Source organism: Tripterygium wilfordii, chromosome 17, assembly GCF_013401445.1.
Source record: "Tripterygium wilfordii isolate XIE 37 chromosome 17, ASM1340144v1, whole genome shotgun sequence".
Taxonomy (NCBI): Eukaryota; Viridiplantae; Streptophyta; class Magnoliopsida; order Celastrales; family Celastraceae; genus Tripterygium; species Tripterygium wilfordii.
Genome location: NC_052248.1, coordinates 11954573 through 11975014, shown reverse-complemented (window position 1 = coordinate 11975014; position 20442 = coordinate 11954573). Strand labels below are relative to the sequence as shown.

Here is a 20442-nt window from a genome sequence, read left to right as displayed (position 1 = left end):
ATATATATAAAATAATAATACTAATAATGTAATCATGATCAATCATGTTTAGGCCACCTTCTAATCACTTTAGCATTAATAATGTTGGTCCATCCCTAAATAAAATGTTGAGTTATTAGGACCACCACGTTCCCAAACCCAAGCAACCTACCATGTATCTTGTGTTCCAGCTGTTACTGTAAACTAATCTTCAAATTATATTCAAAAAGGAAAAAAAAAAAAAAAAAAAAACTTCTTGACTCTATCATGATCAATACTTTAAATAATCGATAATATTGTTGTCTGTTGTATATATATTATAAGCTTATTATTATATACATATATAGTGCAATCATTTGCGAGGAGGACAGCACAATTTACGATGGCAGTTTGTGTTTGTTCATCAGTATTATTGAAGGTGTTGGGTGAGATGAGTTTGGTGCTAAATAGTATTATTGCTAAAGCCTAAAGTGATTTTGAAACTGGTACGATTGATCAACACATGTTTTAGGTTAGTCATGAGACTAATCCTCCGGTGGGATTCAAATATGAGATATTGTATGCCTAACCACACATTTTAACATTAAAATAAAGTAAAAAATCATATTCATAAATTTGATAAAATTTTTATAATTGTTTTTTTTTTCCCGAGTTTTCGTCTTTTGATAATATTCCATAATAACTTTATTGAAAATTCGATTAAATGTACACTTTTTTTTTCAATATATGTAACTAGATAATTATTGAGTTCTTCGTCTCCCATTCGATTTTACAATCGTTGCTTCACAATCTTCATAGTTGAAAATGTTCTCTCTACAGCTGCAGTTGCTCATATGTTTTGGCAATTTTTATGCATGAGAAATCCTGTAACGCGGCGAACGAGTGATATGACATCATGTCGTTTAAATCAAGAAAGGTTGTCATTTATTTTTTTCTTGGTATTTTAGGGGTAGGGTACGTAGTTAAGTTAAAATAATTTTTTTATCTATACATTTTAACTACTACTAATCGAGTGATATGACATCATGTCGTTTAAATCAAGGAAAGTTATTTATTTTTTTTTCTTGGTATTTTAGGGGTAGGGTTCGTAGTTAAGTTAAAATGATTTTTTTAATCTATTCATTTTAACTACTACTAATTTTTTTAAGGGGCAGCTGCCCCCTTGTATAACGTGGTTCCACCCTTGATTTGCACCTGCTAAATGCACTGTGTTCGAACAAACAAATGTTTTACGGAGCGGTGCATTACAGTATCACCTCATCATGGTGAGTTTGGAGCTGCTTTTCGGCATCAAAACATGAAATTTTTTTCCTACTTTTGTCCTAAATCAATTTTATTATTCTATTTATTTTTTTACAAAAATTCATTGATATCAATGAAAAATATTCAAATATTTTTTGTCATCACAGTTCACCCCAACTGACCACAATATCGAAACTCACCTTAGCTCATAAGAGAAGTCAAAATCCAACGAACTCCTAAACGAATCCAAATACATGAGACGTACCGCGTACGGGTACGTAGAGTGGGGTCTTATTCAGAACTTTAATTGGGTGGATGACAGGAACAATTTTCTTCCAAAGTTGATCAATGAATGAATACATTGACGTACGTTATTGTTTATAAGTCATTGGCATGTACTATCTGTCAAGCATATATAACAAACAAACACCCTTTTAAGTTATTACTTTAATTTTTTTTTTTATACTTTGATTAATTTTCGGAATATAATTGGATCTATTTGAATATATCACTTTCAAATTTTTATTAACTAGATTGGTTGGATAGGAACAACTACCAATTGGAAAACATTAACAATTAATGATTTTAACTAATTTCGGCAAGAATTATGTTGTAAGGTTCTAAAATGATGTCTTAATTTTTAGGATTTAAAATTTTTTTAAAAAAATTTGAAAAATATATATTTGTATTTTGATCGGTTTTATGAACGTAACGATATTTTTTTGTTCGAAACAAAAATCAAATGCAACCTGAAAAGTATATGAAATAATTTTCATTTCATATCCAACGATCCAAAATTATCATATATATATATATAATGTTATTTTCTATATATTTATCTTCTTCTATATTTTCTATATGGTTAATTACATATGGTATTCCCATGGGGATGGGGTTGTCTGAGTTTGGGATTGATACTCTCATGACTTATCTAGAATAGCTAGGCCATATATGGTTGGATTTTTTTGATTACCGACATTGACATTATACAAATTTATCTTTTGAACATTCGATATGACACTATAAACATGGGCCGTCGGGCTCACTCTAACAGAAATAGAGGCAGGTCACGGTCTGAATAAATTAAACTGAGCATGGACGGCAGGCAGGTTTAGCTGAACCCCATGTGGTGGTTGTGGTTCATTAACCCAATCATTAGACTTCTGTGTTACATAACCCAATAATCATTCTTGCTTCTCTCACACTCTCAATCAATTAACCTCTCCATATTCAACACAGCAATGCAAGAAGATTCCTACTCATTTGGAAGTTTTCATAACTTTTGTAATTATTTTGAAGAAATAGTACAAAGTCTCAGTGGATCGATCTTCTTTATGGGAAATGCACTGTAAACTATATATATATATATATATTATGGGGTACTAGAGACCAAGAAGCCATAACTAGGCTATATAATAATCCATCAACACGTGATTGACAATTTCTGTATATCTAGCTGTTGCTTACAATGCATACATACATACAGTGGACAAAAATTGTTGTTCAAGACTCATAATGTCTCTTCCCACTTGTATAAATATAGATTGGTTTTATCCACATATATATATATATATACACCCACCAAGTTTGGCATATATATCCAATATATGATTTACAGGAGCCACTACTCTTACTACTCTTTGTCATGTTAGCCCCAAAAATATCCTTACATTTTTAATGGAATATAAAAAGTTAATATCGAGTAGCTAAAAGAGTGTCGCCAGCAATATTCTCGTGACAATGCACTGCACTGTATTTGAAACCATTTTATCATGTATTCAGGTGTGAAACTTCTGTATTTATGGACCTGACAACCCGAGTTTAGACTCATATTAAATGTACAAAAAACAAATTTGTATAGTTTTATTATCGGTTACCAAAGAAAATAAAAGGGGTGTCAATTAAGTTCCATATTTGCATAGTTTTAATAACACAAATATTGGGATTTAAGTATTTTGTGTTTTACACAATGCCAAAAACCACAAAATTATCATGAAATAAAAAATAAGGTGGGGTTGGTTTCTCTTTTGGGAAGTTTGTTATGAAGAAGGTGCTATGAGTATGTCCATGACAACAAAGCGTATATTATATATGATATGACATATATATATATATATATAATATAAACATCAAAGAGTACTTATTTGGTTCCGGCCCACTCAACATGTAATTATTTTCCATATGAAACCTGCGGAAACATATATCAAATCATTGATTTGAACCCAATATCTATTTCTTAGTGGTTAGCCAGTCACCTTTTTTAATTTTAGGGTTCTTTATTTTCAATAGAATATATAGGTAGATAACATATCCACTTTGAAACTAACAAAAAGTTCCTGTTTGGGAACCAGTTAATTGGTTTTAAAAGGGACGTAAAAAAAAAAAAACGAAATTGAACTGACCATTTGCTTGATTATTGTCAAATGTGTGTTAGTGAGTATCGACTGAAAAACTAACCAAATCATCAATAACCGACCGAACAGTCGACTAAATTTATAACTTCACACGGACGCAAGGGTATACTCGACATTATCAAGGTGGTCACAGAGCTGCAAATTCAGGTTTGAGGGATATTGTAGTGATCAAATTATTAATGGTGTAGTTGAATAATAAATATTTGTCAAGATTTCCTCTCAACCAACTTAGTTGTTTAAATGATATTTCTCTTAAACGTCTTAAATAACCAACAATTTGAGCTTATAAAAAAAAAATCAACAATTTGAGTCCAAAATTCTTTCATTTAAATCATGACATTCAAAAAAAAAACAAAAATCATTTAAATAGGCCAAACTTTTCTGGGCTGGATTGTACAAGGCCTGGCCTGTTGGAATTTGGGCTTTGATCGTCCACTATGAGCTTGACTCGATCCAGCCCAATTATGTGGTTTGAAAGATCAGTTCAGTTGTCTCTCTACACATAGAGGTGTCAAACGGGCCGTGCTAGGCCCGTCTAATGCCTATACACGGGCTGGGTCGGTAACCAGGCCCACACCGGATGGCCTGTCAAAGGGCTTGGGCCATTGGTCTATGCCCTTGTATGAACCCAACAAGGACGTATTTACAGGAGAATGACTCTAGTTGCATATATGGTGGTGGTGCACCAAATAATCATTTTGGAACTCAAAAACGAAGGCAATTTGAAGACCATTATATGATCATTCTCATATAATATTGTTGAGAATTGGACAATTCACGGACCATTTTAGGTATATTTACCTGTTATGTCCTTAATTTTATATTGGACTGACAGTTATACCCTTCCAATTAGAGTACTTGCTCTAGTGATTTCAATAGCTCTCAATCGTGAACTACTCTCCTTCAACTCGCACTGCGCAGACAATGGACTAGGGAAAATTTTCCGACTTTCATATATACTACTGTCAAAATTGTCTACCAAACGAACCCAAAATAAATGTAAGCATATACAATTTCATTAAGAAAAATGGCTATACTTGAAGAAACCCAAGCTTACTGACTAAACTTGAGTAAGTCCGCTAGAAGTTGGATTAAGCTATTAGTATTTGAAAAAGCCCAAGCCCAAGCCCAAATCCAAGTCTAAGCCCAAGCCCCTTGTTATTCAAAAGAAACAAAAACAGAAGCTCACGTGATGGTAACGTGAGGACGTTGATGTTTGCTTTTTAACTAATACTTATTGACGTAACCCAAAAACAGTTGACTTTTAATCGGCCTCACTGACTTGACTAACGGGTGCGTTTTCTCTGTTCGGCGGGCGGGATTGTGGGTCCCACGCTCCCCCCGCGCGTGCGTGCATCTTTGACCTTCTCACCTTTGTATTTTACTCTACTTTTTTAAAAAAAATAATAATTTAGAAAACAAAATACTACTTACTCCCAATATTATTCATTTCTTTAAAAAGAAAAAGCAAAAAACCCTAATAAAAATAAAAAAAATTTAAAAATATTGACAAATACGTTTGGGGGATTACTCGGATGCCACAAATTCGTGTCTTCTTTCTCTTTCTCTGCATTTTCTCAGCAGCAACAAGCGGGTTTGGATTCCTTTCGAGTCAACGCTGCTGAAATTGCTCTAAATTTGATAGTTCGAAGAGGGAATAGGGGGTTCTAGCGGGATGATGGAGCGTTGAAATGTTGGAATTTTGATGGTATGAAGAGGAGATTGAGGTCTTAGTCAACGATGGAGCGAGCGGTAACGGTGATCTCGGGCTCGACTTTCTTCTGCTCAGTTTTGGTGTTTCAATTGATTCTTTTGAGAGTCGCTGCTAATACTGAAGGTTTGTACCAGTTTTCGCTTCTTTGATTCAATCTCATTTCTTTTCTTTAGGCGTTGACTGTGATGTATATAAGCGCTTTGTGGACTATTTTTTTTCTTCCTGTTATTGTTAGGGGACTCGAATATATGATTATGAAGATCTATATTTAGTTACGAATTTTAGAATTTACTTTTAACTCCCAATATGGATACATGAAGGGTATATGGAGCTTGTAATTATGGTGGCATATACTATGATTTTATGACTGACTTAGAGATTCTTGGTCTAATGTTGATCTCCATTAATTGACCTCATTTAAAGGATTTGAATTTTCTGGATTCGGAAAGTCTGGTAAACATGGCACTTTTTTAGGATAAATTATGTTGTAAGATGTTATTGATGATTTGTGATGGGTGTCTTATGTCATGTGATGCAGGCGATGCATTGAATGCATTAAAAACCAATTTGGCTGATCCTAACAACATTCTACAGAGTTGGGATGCTACCCTTGTTAATCCCTGCACTTGGTTTCATGTCACATGCAACAGTGAAAATAGTGTCACACGAGTGTAAGGCTTTCTAACTTCCTATTTTGAACTAATTATGCCTTCTATTTTTAGTTTTTCTTGAGCTTCATATCATTATGTTGCCATCTTTGTTCACATAGTGATCTTGGAAATGCAAATCTATCTGGGCAATTGGTTTCGCAGCTTGGTCAGCTTCCTAATTTGCAGTACTTGTAAGTTATTTATGTGCTGAGGCTTTCGGATTGTAGTTTTTGTGGTTCTGATTGGATAATGCTTGTTAATATTGATGGATTGGGTGTTCCTTTCTTGCAGTTTTTCGCTAATTATAGCACACAGACAAGCTTCTTATTATATTTCTAGTACCTATATTGAGCCTTCCCTTGGTTAAACAAGGCTGCATTTTGATAAGAATAGTGGTTAAAAGTTTACTATGGTAGCCAATGTGGACTGTGGAGTAATGAGATGCAGTAATGCAGTATACAAGTTCATGAAGTTTCTAGAGAGCAAGTTCTTAGACAATGAATTCTAACAATATGCATTCTTTTAAGTGACATTAAGTGACAATGGGGTTGCAGTCTTACAAACTGATGTGACAGGGTTTTGACAATAGGGTGCTGATTGGTTTTAATGATTTTTTGATTTTTGTTACTTATAGAAAACTCTATGTTAATAATCTTAACACAGAAAACTAGATTCCTTTTTTCCTCCTTAATCCCTACCCTTGTGCTGGGCGGTCAGGAGCTTGACCATTTGAATTAATATTGCTCCTCTAAAATGATTTCATAATTCATATACAGTTGGATCCAGGAAATATGATAAGCAACACAACCCTCAAAAAAAGTAGAAAGTGAATAATATGGAAGAAAAGTTAGAATTTGAGTCAAAATTAAACAATCTGATGTGCTCTGAGAACTCCTTGAAGGATCTTGATAGATTAATCGGAGTAGAAGATACTGGCCAGGTAAATGTGATTTCGCACCCTAGAGCACCAGGCCACCAGCGAGGGCATCAATTCTGAAAGCATGACCAACTGCTCTGATATTGCTTTTGCCAAGGTTCACCTTCAAACCAGATGCCGCCTCAACCCAACAAGATGGATCTAAGATTAATGTCTTGATCTAGGTCAGCACCACAAGTGATTGAAGTATCGTCTACATATAAAATTTGGGAGATGATGACTTGCTCTTCACCCTGCAATAAAAGCAGCATCGAGACGGCTTTGAACATATGCATTTCAAGCGGGATCGATGATTTATCTTATCACCTGCTTAAGTCTATTGATGAAGACTTTCGATAGCCACTTATAAACACGGCGTAGTAGATTGGTGGGCCTGTTCCCTTTTCTTCCTCGCTCAACATAGCAATCGACTGGCAGCAATATGTCAATCTGTGTACCATTTGTTTTTTTTTCTTCCTATCTCTTTTTATGTTTTTGAAAGGAATTTTTTTTAATGAATGTCACAAAAGGGGTGCCACTCGATATAGTACAAGGAGAAGAAAAAACAGACAATTAAGCCACACAAAAAATCTAGAACATTTTCGGTGGATGAGGAGTTGACTAACAGTGTCCACTTCTTTACAAAGGAAACACTGTATCTCCTCTCTCATGCAACTGCTTGTCTTTAACCGAGAAGTTCTCATTCTCGAGCTGTCGGCTATCCATTCAACTCTACTGGTCCTTCCTGTTGCAATTACTATTGATATTCCTTCCTGGCCAGTTCATCAATTCGTTGCTCTTGGAGCAGAGAAAATATCTTTTGCACTAAGAACTCCAATAATACTCATATACTTCTTTCAAGTGTCTGCTGGAATATTTGTTGGCAGAGGTTGATTACCATAGTTTGATTCTACATGATAAATGCTCTTCATGTCGGTTTATTTATACCTTCCTATAGAAAGTTTTGATTTGTGTTTATCACAAGAAAATTTATTTAGGAACTGATCTTTCAAGAACTCCCCTGTGTTTGTTTCGCATGTAGACCTTCTTTTGCTGCATTAGATAGTACTTGTTTGGTTGAATAGATGAAATGAACAATTCAATATTCAATATGGACTTTTATGGACATTCATTCCTTTTAATAAAAAATATGGGCTTTTATGTCTTGTGTTTCTATCTTTGTGCCATTTTTTCTTATTAATGTTTCTCTGGCATTGGCTGCACTTGAATCTATAATAGAATCTCTTATGTTTTCTTGAGTGTAGAATGTGCTTCCATTAGACTTTTTTTTTTTCTTTTACAAGGTAATGCTGAAGTTTTGCTTTTTATGACAGGGAACTTTATAGCAATAACATAAGTGGAAGAATTCCAGAGGAGCTTGGGAATTTGACAAACTTGGTCAGCTTGGATCTTTACTTGAACAGGTTAACGGGTACAATTCCGCCGACCTTGGGCAGGCTTTCGAAACTTCGGTTCCTGTATGGACACGTATCTTTAATCTCGCTTTCTTAACTCGTGAACTTATGGTGTTTGTGCTTTATCTCTCATAATTTCCATATAGTTTTGGTTTCCATTGACAATATTTGACGGCCAGAGTCTAGAATAGTAGTAATTACTTACATCAACAGAAAAGAGAAAGAGATTACTCACTCCAAGGTTGTTAACGTTGTAAGCTAGTCAATCTATTTGTACTTTGTAATGATAAGGTGACACTAATGTGCCTGCACTATGTTAATTGTTTCTGTTCACTAATTATTTTTATAATAGGAGTTAGAATTCAGAGGCTATTTATTGATTGGTTCGAAGAGAGTCTAAATTCGATTGTCTAGACAACAAAGTTGCAATTAGAGATATGTGGCGCTGTTATATAATAGTATAATATTGAGCAATATGCTTCAGGCTATTTGATATCCTTATGGATTAGTTGGGTTTCTAGAATGCAATATCTTTTGCCTAATTTCTGCCCCAAGAAAATCATATTTTCTCTCTAATGACACAGGCGTCTTAACAACAACAGCTTAACTGGAACTATTCCTATGACGTTGACTGGTATTATGTCGCTGCAAGTCCTGTAAGTGTTTGAATTATGTCTTTAGTACTCCGAGTTCAACATAGATATTTACAGTTTAATTCAGGTGTGGTATATATCTTTCCTGTAACTTATATTGCCATGCAGGGATCTTTCAAACAACAATCTGACCGGGGATATCCCAGTCAATGGCTCATTTTCACTATTTACTCCCATCAGGTTTTCCTCGAGTAGTTTATAATTTTTGCGCTCATTTACCTGGACTAACTTATCAAATTATATTACTGACTGCGGCATTCCTTCTTTCGCAGTTTTCAAAATAATAAACTGAACACTCCTCCTGTTTCTCCCCCTCCTCCGATTGTTCCAAATCCCCCAGCTGCATCAACCGGTTTGTATACCTTTTGAAATTGGAGCGTTTGAATTTTTGTTACCTGTGAACTAGATTCTGAAAATAGTTAATGAAGAGCAGATAAAACTGTTTGGGATTAAGACTTTGATGATGAGGATGGTTTGATACGAAGGACCGAAAAAAGTAAATTCTCTCTTTTGAATGGAAAAAGGATAATAATCTATTAAGTATGGTAGTGTCATAAATATAATTCTTTCACACGTCAAGTTCTTGGAAATGTGAGTAAAGAGTTGCTATCATGCATCTTGTTGGAATGAAATTTCCTGGATTTGGGTTGAAGTTACAATAACAACTCAGGTGACAGGAATTGGGTTAGGTGGCTCTATCCAATACCTTGACCACTTCTATCAAGCAGTCATGATCTCTGTATTTGTTTCCCTTTCATTTCAGTCAGGATTTTCTTTGCTCTTTTTCCTGAATTTGTTTCATGATTAGTGCCTTCATAGTTTTGTATTCTCCTGTTCTTTTTTATTTTAAACATAATTTAGAACCAATATGTGCAAGAAAACAATTTTATGAGTATTTAGAAACAACTATTAGTGGTGGAGTGCCTTTGTAGTTGATGCTTGATACTGTCTTTTAGAACAGCCACTTAACATTACATTACATTCGCAAAAATTCAAATTTGGTTTCCTCTGTACTATGAGATTTTCTGTTCTTTTAGTGATCCTACACTAGCAAATCTATTATTTTCTAAGCGGTGGAGTTGAATATTAACCGATCTCTTCAGTAAAGTTTTATGTACATGCCATAATTCACCTAATAGATTCGCATGCTTGTGCCTAGAGCCACAAACAAAATGGTCTCGGTCAAACTATTGTAATCAATTCAACTTCTGAGGTCTAACTACATAAAGATTGCCTGGAGGTGTTTTGTCTTCATTTTGGATTGAATTTCTGCAGTGATCTGGTGCAACGTTGAAAACAAGTGAATAGATTCTTTTTCCCCTATAATATTATAAAATCGCATGAAAACAAGTTAATTTCTTTCGAACTATCTTTGCCTGCAAACAATTTAATAAAAGAAAATATTACTGGTTAAATAAATAGACACGAAATGAAATTTTGATTGAATTGACACACCAGATAAAATAATATATTTGCAGACTTGTCAAATTTGGCACCTTTTATTCATAAAATATCACCTCAACAGGAAACAATGCCACTGGGGCTATTGCTGGAGGAGTTGCTGCTGGTGCTGCACTACTATTTGCTGCTCCTGCAATTGCACTTGCTTACTGGCGGCGGAGAAAACCACAAGATCATTTCTTTGATGTACCCGGTTAGTGTTTTATGGAAAAAGGGCCTCAAATGATTTCTGTATGGAATCTAAAATCTGCATTTCTGTATTTCTTTGCAGCTGAAGAGGATCCAGAAGTCCATTTAGGACAGCTCAAAAGGTTTTCTCTGCGCGAACTACAAGTTGCAACTGATGCTTTTAGCAATAAAAATATTCTTGGTAGGGGCGGATTTGGTAAAGTCTATAAAGGACGATTAGCTGATGGTTCTCTAGTGGCAGTGAAGAGATTGAAAGAGGAGCGTACTCAGGGTGGGGAGCTGCAGTTTCAAACTGAAGTGGAAATGATCAGCATGGCTGTGCATCGGAATCTGCTTCGTCTCCGTGGCTTTTGCATGACTCCAACGGAACGATTGCTTGTCTATCCCTATATGGCAAATGGAAGTGTAGCATCGTGTTTAAGAGGTATTGCTTGCTAGCATATAAACTCGGCTGATGTATTTTTCCAATCTGTCTTTGCATTTATATTTGTTGCCACTGGTCAACCCCGTATGATTTTAGCTTTATACTTTGAAAGAGGGTTTCAAACTCAAGTATAAAGAAATAAATCATTTTCTTATTCAGTGCAGTTCAATACAAATCCTTATTTCCAATTACATGTTCTCAATTTTCTTTTTATGGTTATTAGATTTGATTATTTTCTTTGAGAACGTAGCACCTCTAAGAGGTAGGGCCGCATTGGACCCACCCCTGGAGAAGCTTGTTGTAACTGTCATCTAATTACTAATTTAGTTGACTCGGTGCATTATTGTAGAGCGCCCAGACTCGCAAGCCCCACTTGCTTGGCCAGAACGTAAGCGGATTGCACTTGGATCTGCAAGAGGGCTTGCTTACTTGCATGATCATTGTGACCCCAAGATTATTCACCGTGATGTAAAAGCTGCAAATATACTACTGGATGAGGAATTTGAAGCCGTTGTTGGAGACTTTGGATTGGCAAAACTCATGGACTACAAAGATACTCATGTTACAACTGCTGTACGTGGCACAATAGGGCATATCGCCCCGGAGTATCTTTCAACCGGAAAGTCTTCAGAGAAGACTGATGTTTTCGGGTATGGTGTCATGCTTCTTGAACTGATCACTGGACAGAGGGCTTTTGATCTTGCACGGCTGGCAAATGACGATGATGTAATGCTACTTGATTGGGTATGTATATCCATTTACTCTCTCCCTTCTACACCTCCCTACATCTTACCCGAACATGGACAGTAAAGTTTTTTTTAATACTATTTTGCAGACACTTGTGCCCTTAGTTTGGTAATTTGGGAGTTAAATGGCATGTGAGAATGAACTAGCTCGTTTTTGTATTTGGTAGTTAATAGAATGTGATTCTCTTTGACACTGATAGTGTTCAGGGGCACCTAACTCTTACCTAAAGACAAGTGCTTGAAGTTGGGCCCTCGACTTATTGCAGTTGATCATTTCTTTACCCTATGGTTTTTAAATTCCTTGTTCTTTATGTATTCAAATACTTATAGTTCTAGGTTAGCTTAAATACATTACAGCAAAATTTTTGAGGGATTATTAAAAATATTGTTAGAGAGACCGAAAAGAGAAAAAGGAAAATAAAGAAAGAGGGAGTTTGGGAGAATGGGAAAAATTGTATTAGTGATTCTTATGACAATTAACTTGTTCCTCACACTATCTTTCTCTCTGATTTCCTAGGGCCGACTTATGTAGCCAGTTCCCTCTTTCCTGTTATGTTGGGAATGAATGTATGTCTCCCAGAATCCTTTTTTTAGAATAGCTTCTTTATGTTTTTTAGAATAGTTTATGTAAATTAAGGAACTTCTTTTCCTATCTTAGGTCTCAGAGGCTTTTTGTGATAAGAGTTGGTGGGGTTGGGTTCATTGTTACTGACAGTCAATAAAGGAAAGTAATTAGCACGCATTTGGGTAGCTTGGTTGGAGCATATTATAGTATTTATTTCATTATTCACTCATATTGCTTTTAGAACACTAATCTGTTTCACATACCAAAAAAAAAGAGGCTAAACTTGTAAAGTCTGGACACTGGGTTGTTAAATTGTGTTTTCTTTCCTCTCTGGCTTGCTTGTGGATTCAGGTGAAAGGTCTCTTAAAAGATAAGAAATTGGAGACACTGGTTGATGCGGATCTGCAGGGCAATTATATTGATGAAGAAGTGGAACAGCTTATCCAGGTGGCTCTTCTGTGCACACAAAGTTCCCCAATGGAACGACCTAAGATGTCAGAGGTAGTAAGAATGCTTGAAGGTGATGGTTTGGCTGAGAAATGGGAGGAATGGCAGAAAGAGGAGATGTTTCGTCAAGAGTTTACTCATCCCCACTACCCAAATGCGAATTGGATCGTGGATTCCGCATCGCACATCCCTCCGGATGAACTGTCTGGTCCCAGATGATCCTTCTCTCTCACCTTATGAAGGTCTTCCGAGGCCCCGTTTTGTATTTGAAACTGATTCTTACACGTCTGTGCATATTAGTCCTTTTTTCCTTCTACCCCTGTCGTCTTCACTTTTGTTTTTCTGGTTGGGATGGGTTGATGTGTAGTTTATATTTACATATTGGAGTCGCTTAATATAGTTGTAATTCTTATAGGGTTGCCCACTGGCTTTGGCAAAAACCTCTGGTGCTTGTTTAACGGGCCAAGAAAGGCCATTGGAGCAACCATTTTCATTTTTATGTATCACAGAGATTATTGCATGTTGTTAAATTAATAAATAGTCATATTTCTCGTTCACAGCCTTGATTAAGTGCATATGACATTCAAATGTCGGACGATTTCACTATCTTCATGCAGGACATTAAGCTCAATTGTTTCGGACCAAGACCCTGATAATTTCATCTGGTCTTTTTATTGCTGCTGCATCGAATATTTTTCAAGTTGAAAGTACTAGGGTTGCTTCATAAGAACTATTTCAGAGAGGTTTCCTTGGAGAAATGCATTATTGACGTCCAAATGCTTCAATCACCAATTGTGCATCACTACGAGAGAGAACCAGGTGAATGGTCGTAGATTTGATGATTGTAGTAGATTTGATGATTGTAGTGAATGTTTGACTATAGTCCAAATCAAGACGTTGTAGAATTATCTTTCGTTATTTTACAGATTGTTGATGGCCTCCTTCGAACATTTTTTGATTGTAGATTCGAACAAAATATATATAAATGAATTCTCTTATGTAGATTTAAAGTAAGGATCTAAAATGTAGACTAATTTTTGAGGGTATGAATAAGTAAATTGACAAGTGAAACTCACTCTTTTGAGTCCCACATATTCTAAATCAACAATAAAAATATATGATAGACTTTCTCATATATTTATCTATCTTGAATTTCCCATCAAATTATGAATGATGGATTCCAAATAGCCCCACAAACTTTCCACTACTTTTTAAGTGCCAAGGACCACCCACAAAAGGAGGTGGTCATTTAAGGTCCTAATATTATTGGTTGAGCTTATTAAGGACATGTTTGTTTGTGGTCCTTAATGGGGTTAAAAGCATGGAAGTCTACTAGTCTAGGCTGTGGAGACTGGTGCGAGAACTAGAAAATTTTTTGGCAACAGATAAATTTAAAACAAACAGAGACTTTCTACCCTCAACAAGATTGGCATTGGCAATGCAATTTATGAGCAAATTTTTTTTTTTTTTGACAAGAGAACAAATTAAATACTGAAGTCTTTGTTTGAGACATCAAATAGTGTATTTTTTTTTTTTACTTTACTTTTAACTAGTTTTGTTACAGCCAGGTCTTTGATTTGATGGTCACTGGTGGCAGGGTTACCATTGTTAAAAGTTTAGATAGGTTTATTAGAGCATCCACAATGATATTATATTTAACATTGTTAACAATACTTTTTGAAAAAATATAGTGCTATACCATCACAATAGATAGAATGGAATGTATTTCAAATACTTGAAATATTACTTTTTTGATAAATATAGCGCTACATGTACACAATGGATAAAAAATGACACTTGAAAATTTAGTTGTAGAAAAATGATACTTGAGAGTTGGAGTATATATATAGTTGATGAATAGTGAAGAAAAAGATGATGAAAAAGAAGAGAGAGGTGTTGAAAAGGAAGAGAGAAGATGAAAAGGAAGAGAGATGATAAAAAAGAAGAGAGAGAAGATAGAGAAAATGAATATGGAGTGTTGGAATGAATAGAGTGTTGATGAATAGTGTATATTATGGGATTCACTCATCCAATTAAATTGTGTCACGCAGGAGAGAGGAGAAGAGAGAGAATGATTTTGGAGTGCTAGATATTACAAGCACCACTGTGGATGCTTTTACCATTGTTAAAAGTTTAAATAGATTTATTTACAACTGTCTGATCTACCACTTTAACTGAAAATTTCCCTCTTTTAGACTTGCTTTGCTGTTTTTTTTTTGACCATCCTTTTCTAACCTAGTACCCTGTGAGTTGGCTCTCTCTTCTTCTTCACTTCTGTAATCTGGCAATGGTTTTTGTCCTTTTGAAACCCTACAAAGTGGGACCAATATTGTATGCTTCAAGATCATAATTTGACCACTGCTCCCTAAGAAGTGGGCATATTTGATCATAAATTAATTAGGAAATCATGATCTTATAGCAATGTAAATGGTATTATAGTGTACTAGGTCAGCACTGTTATGGTCGTGATTCAATACAATGGGCTTGTTTGGCTCGAAAAATTGTACAATGACTTGTTTCAATTTTTTTTTAAAGTACAGATGCTTTCTCAATACTTATCCCTCAATAGAACACTAGTTAGTTCTGTCAACATTAACAAGGGAGAAAAAGACAGGGATGGTGAATGCATTCAAAAACACAGATGAAAACAGCAGAGACAGTAAGTGCCCAGCAAAGCCCATATATGCTAGTAGATAACTCATTAATAAAACATGCCACACACACACACTACTTAGTACTCTCATTCTTCATACACTATCTCTTTCTCTGGCTTAGGCAATGAAGATGAAGTCTGCAGGGTCAGGCAAGACAATGTCAATGAGGGGGTTCATGTGCCAGTCCTCATCCACAGCAGTGTGTATGGCAGGTGGTGGTAACTCAGTCATTGTCCCACTAAGCAGAAGGCCATTAACAACAACAACACTTGCAGCTCATGATGACAACACAAGATTACTTGCCACCAGTGCCACAAGGCTTGTTCATCATTCACATCATCACAGCTTCAGTACTACTACTACTACTACTACTGTTGTGTCTAATAGCAGTAAGATAAGATCACCAGTGTCTGTGCCTTGTTCTCTCAAGAGAGACCAAGCTGCTGTCTCACATGATAAACAACCAAAACTCATCCAAATTGATCCACCATCATCACTACCTTCTTCAGACAATGTTTTTCAGGTCAGTCAAAGCTACCTCTACATATTACCTCTGTGTGTGTGTGCGCGTGTGTGTGTGCATATCATCCAAGAAATTGTTCTACACATTTTGTTTTAAAAATGAAGGAGTTTCTGTCTGAAACAAAAGACAAAATGAGGCCTCTAAAATTTGGACATCCATGTGAGGTATGATACAGCTAGCATGAGATTGTGAGAATCAAGATCACACACACACACACACATGATTCCCCAATTATTTTTGTACATTATTGGAATAGTGGAATATAATATACTTAAGAATTGCATGGCTCCAATCAAAGCCAATATCTTTTGTACTTATCCATATATCTATTCATTAATTGAGTACCCCTCTTTTTTATTCCATTTTTTTTTTTTCTGTTGAATCTTAATTTTGCTACTCTTTTTAGAGCAATTGGGTATAGTATATTAGAATGCCATTTCAATATTGGCTATATGTATCATATAATTGTAAAATTGGTATATATATATGGATGGTTGGTTGCAGGTAGTTGTTATGAGAGTTTCTCTTCACTGTCAAGGTTGTGCTGGTAAAGTAAAGAAACATCTTTCTAAGATGGAAGGTATTTGTATAGTTTATCTCTAAATCCAATCCAATTATACATAATTTTCTTTTTAATAAATATACAATATTACTGATGTGTGTGTGTATATATACATATATAACCTATCTTTATTTTTGACAGGGGTTACATCCTTCAGCATAGATCTAGAGGACAAGAGGGTGACAGTGATGGGGCATATATCACCAATTGGAGTTCTGGAGAGCATTTCAAAGGTCAAGAAGGCTGAGTTTTGGCCTTGTTGAAGTCTCTGTCTTTTACCTTCTCTTTAAGCAATCCTGGTAATAGATGGTAGATGGTTCTCTCAATCAATAAAAAGACATATGGGGTGGGGGGTCCATGCCTCCATGACTTAGTTAACCATGTGACCTGCAAGTCTGCAACACTACATACTGTTGATGCTGATGTTCTTACTTATTTAACTAATTATCAATTACTGTTAACTTCTCTTTTTATTATCAAAAACAGTACCCTCTTTTGGTCTTTTATGCTCCCAAACAAACAGTAATGATAGGGATCCCAACAACTGGTATCCCAATTGTCCCCGCTGCGCTGTTGAGTAGGAATGGACACATTGGATTCAAGTGAATTTGTGGACTCCACATGTTTCACATGATACATATGAAATCTTGTGCGTACAACTTAACAGTTAGGATAATTGAGAACTATCATTACTGTCCAAACAAAAAGAGATGGATAGCCAATCTATGGGCCGAACTACTGAGACTGGCGTTTTACTTGGGCCAAAGGGCAGATAGGGCTCTAGCCATACCAGCCCAATGCAGCCAACCCCTATTAGACTGTTAGTTATACTTCAAGGCTCAAGCCTAAAGACATGGAGTGATAATATACCAGCCCAGCCCAGCCCAATTCATATATTCTAGCCCAGAACCATAGTCCAAGAACCTTGTGCTACTGCTAGTGCTACCAATGGCTACCATTTCAATGATCACCACTCACCAGACCACCCAACATCGGGTGGTCATTTAGTACCTACTCGTATATAACTATTTATACAGATCTTCTCCATCCAGCAGTGTTTACACAGATCACTGAAATAAAAATATGGAATGCAATGCAGTTCAATCTTATCATCACAGAAGCATTCAACGAAGCTAATTTAATATAGAAACTTATGTAGATTCATATGTCAAAATGTAAATGTCTAAACCAAGTTCAAAGTAGCTCACAAAATGATGATTTTTCTACTCAAGTTCAGTGACACTCCAAAAGATGATAAAAAAGAAGCAAAAAACCTCAATATCAAGTCCGTGTTAAACAAAAAATTAGTTACCCGCTCTCCAAATTCATTCACTCAGAAGCTAGAGAATGCCGCAGCTACAAGGCCAAGAACAAGAGATGCGACTGAGGTAGACAATGCAAAACTTGAGCTCTTAGGAGCTGGAGCTGGAGTCGCAGCTTGCTCTGATGTAGATCCGACTCCACTCATTGAGGGAGAGGCATCTGTGAAAGCAGTTGGACAGAGCAATCAACCTTTGTAAACTAGGATAGTCAACACAAAAAAAAGAGTTCCGACTCTTTGCCAACCAAAAATCACAATCTTGAAAAGGCAAAATTGTTCATACTACATCAATCCTCAATTGTTAGAAAAATCAAAATGTGTTTATAGCTCATTTTGAACACAAACTACTTGCTAAAAGATCGACACTTTTCTTAGCACATGAGCTAAACTGGGAAAACAAAAATTTGAGCTAGTAATCATGCAAGCCCTTAATATATCAAAACATATCAATCACTATAAACAACTGAAAAACTCTTAAATTTTGACATGTTTATGCATACTTGTTAAGCAAATTGATTCTGCTTTTGTAAGTTATTTCCTTCTTTATCAGAGTCTGGATAGTATTAGAGTTCATTCTTCCGTCAAACGAATCAAACTTGGTAGGATACCGATTCTTAAAAGGACAGTGATGAATAGGATCCACAGATGGCTCAATCCCAAAATATAGAAAGACATTGGTGTTTGTGCAACTAAAGGTAAGCACATTGAGTAGAACTCTACATGAAAGACAGAAAGAAATTGATGGTTTCAAAATGGGTAAATTTGAATGTAATCAGGTAAATATTAAGATAGGAAGGCCATAACACAGCAAGATGCAGATTTCTCTAAAATAGTTATTTAGAAACAAAATAGACATTATCAAGATAGAAATGCCACAGTACACCCAGATGTAGATTTCATCCTCACTCAGGAAAGATGATTGCAATTTTGTTTTTTTTAAAAAAGAAAATGAGTTTGGGAAACTCCAAATCATGTGATTTTTGAATAAAATATCACACAAACATAAACAGAGAATTGTCAGCACCAGATCTTCTCTCTCGTTCTAATAACCAGATTCAACATCAAATAATAATTTAAGAAGATTAAGGTCAGGACATACCAGGAGAACCAGCAGGAGGAAGGGAGACTGCAAAAAGACAAAACCACCACAATTAAATACTTGAGAAAATTTTCTCTCCTCCCAAACAGAGAATTGCCACAAACCCTCTTAACTTTCTAAAATAAGACAAACAAAATCGACGAAAATAGGCATCTAAAAATCATATGTGAAGGATCTAACCCAATCAAAAGAAGAGGGAAAGATATAATCAATCAACGGGACTTACTTCCACAGGTAGGAGCAGAGGAGTCATGGACTCCGCAAGCAGCAGGAATATTCAGGGCCCTCCTGCCATCAATGACCACACCTAACTGTCCACTGCTCCTGAAGGCCTGACAAATACAATCAGGGTCAGTCTTCAACACGGTCTTAAACCCCGTGCAGCAACTCGTCTCGGGCTTAGTAATTAAACTCCCGTTCGACACAAACGACAGACAGTCCGCCATGTTCAGGATCAGGATGCTGCAGTCCACAGACGGCGCCGGAGCCTCCGTGGTGTGGTGCTGACCAGCGCCATCAACGGCGCAAATGGAGAAAACGAACAGAAGCAAATACGCTTTCACTGCTGCCATTGTAGAGTCGTAAGTGTGTGATTTTGAGAAGAACAGAGTGAGAGTGAGAGTGAGTGCGTTGGCTTGCTGAGAGAGGCGGTGATAGGGTTACTGGGCGGCGGAGATTATTACCGGAGAAGTGTGAGAGGGAGTGAGAGTGAGAGAGACGTGTGCGAGTGTTTGGATTCTGAAAATGTGAAGAGTGTGCGCGGTTCATCGACTGCACCAAGTTAGTCTGGCATCAACCCGGAGGAGACGATTGTTGATTTTGAATAAACTACTACTGCAACTGCATTTGTTTTTATTTTTTACAATAAGCAAAGTTAACAGGGCATATATGTAAATAGGATAAAAAAAAATTGGGGGTCTATCCCAGAATTGAGAAAAATACTCGGTTTGTTTGAAAATAAAATAAAAACATGGGGAAAATTCATAAATAAAATTATTTATAATTTTTTTACATATTTTCTATAAAATAAAGGTTGAAAACTGACAGTTTTCTCATAAAATTCCCAGAAATTCGTGACTGAAGTTTCAAATGAAGCTTAAATCATTTGAAAATGTAATGTTGGCAAGGGATTGGCGGGGGCATCCTGGTTTAAAAGTCAATTATTTTTCTTGATAACTATTTCGAAATAATGAAGCTTTCTTCTTCTTCTTCTTTATTTCTCCATTTGTGTACTTTATAACGTGGATGGGTCCATTTGGGTTGAAATTTCAAAAAGGTTGCTCTCACAAAGTGTCCTTTTTGAGAGAGAAAAAAATGCAAACAAATAGCATCTATTTATAGCATAAGCTACTATTTAGAGGGTTTTTTTCAATATAATATTGTCAGAATTAATATCTCAATATAACACTTTCATAAAAAAATTTACAATCACATCATTATTGATGACGTGATCGAATGGAGTGACTAA

At 35.8% G+C, this 20442-nt stretch overlaps 3 protein-coding genes across 3 annotated transcripts; 2 read left to right on the top strand and 1 right to left on the bottom strand.

Annotated features, from left to right (window-relative positions):
- Nucleotides 1–5160: 5160 nt before the first annotated feature.
- On the top strand, nucleotides 5161–13374 carry LOC119982367 (BRASSINOSTEROID INSENSITIVE 1-associated receptor kinase 1-like). The gene is made up of 11 exons (XM_038825693.1): nucleotides 5161–5472; nucleotides 5888–6020; nucleotides 6119–6190; nucleotides 8250–8393; nucleotides 8915–8986; nucleotides 9092–9163; nucleotides 9256–9335; nucleotides 10509–10637; nucleotides 10716–11057; nucleotides 11407–11801; nucleotides 12720–13374. The coding sequence occupies exons 1-11, from the start codon at nucleotides 5376–5378 to the stop codon at nucleotides 13032–13034; spliced, it is 1851 nt and encodes a 616-aa protein (XP_038681621.1). The 5' UTR covers nucleotides 5161–5375; the 3' UTR covers nucleotides 13035–13374.
- Nucleotides 13375–15536: 2162 nt separating this feature from the next.
- On the top strand, nucleotides 15537–17055 carry LOC119981622 (protein SODIUM POTASSIUM ROOT DEFECTIVE 1-like). The gene is made up of 3 exons (XM_038824695.1): nucleotides 15537–15992; nucleotides 16497–16572; nucleotides 16696–17055. Exons 1-3 carry the CDS (start codon nucleotides 15594–15596, stop codon nucleotides 16815–16817), a joined length of 597 nt encoding a protein of 198 aa, XP_038680623.1. The 5' UTR covers nucleotides 15537–15593; the 3' UTR covers nucleotides 16818–17055.
- Nucleotides 17056–17677: 622 nt separating this feature from the next.
- On the bottom strand, nucleotides 17678–19811 carry LOC119982846 (non-specific lipid transfer protein GPI-anchored 31-like). The gene is made up of 3 exons (XM_038826428.1): nucleotides 19201–19811; nucleotides 18975–19001; nucleotides 17678–18036 (listed from the first exon to the last, which is right to left on the bottom strand). The coding sequence occupies exons 1-3, from the start codon at nucleotides 19544–19546 to the stop codon at nucleotides 17888–17890; spliced, it is 522 nt and encodes a 173-aa protein (XP_038682356.1). The 5' UTR covers nucleotides 19547–19811; the 3' UTR covers nucleotides 17678–17887.
- Nucleotides 19812–20442: the final 631 nt, after the last annotated feature.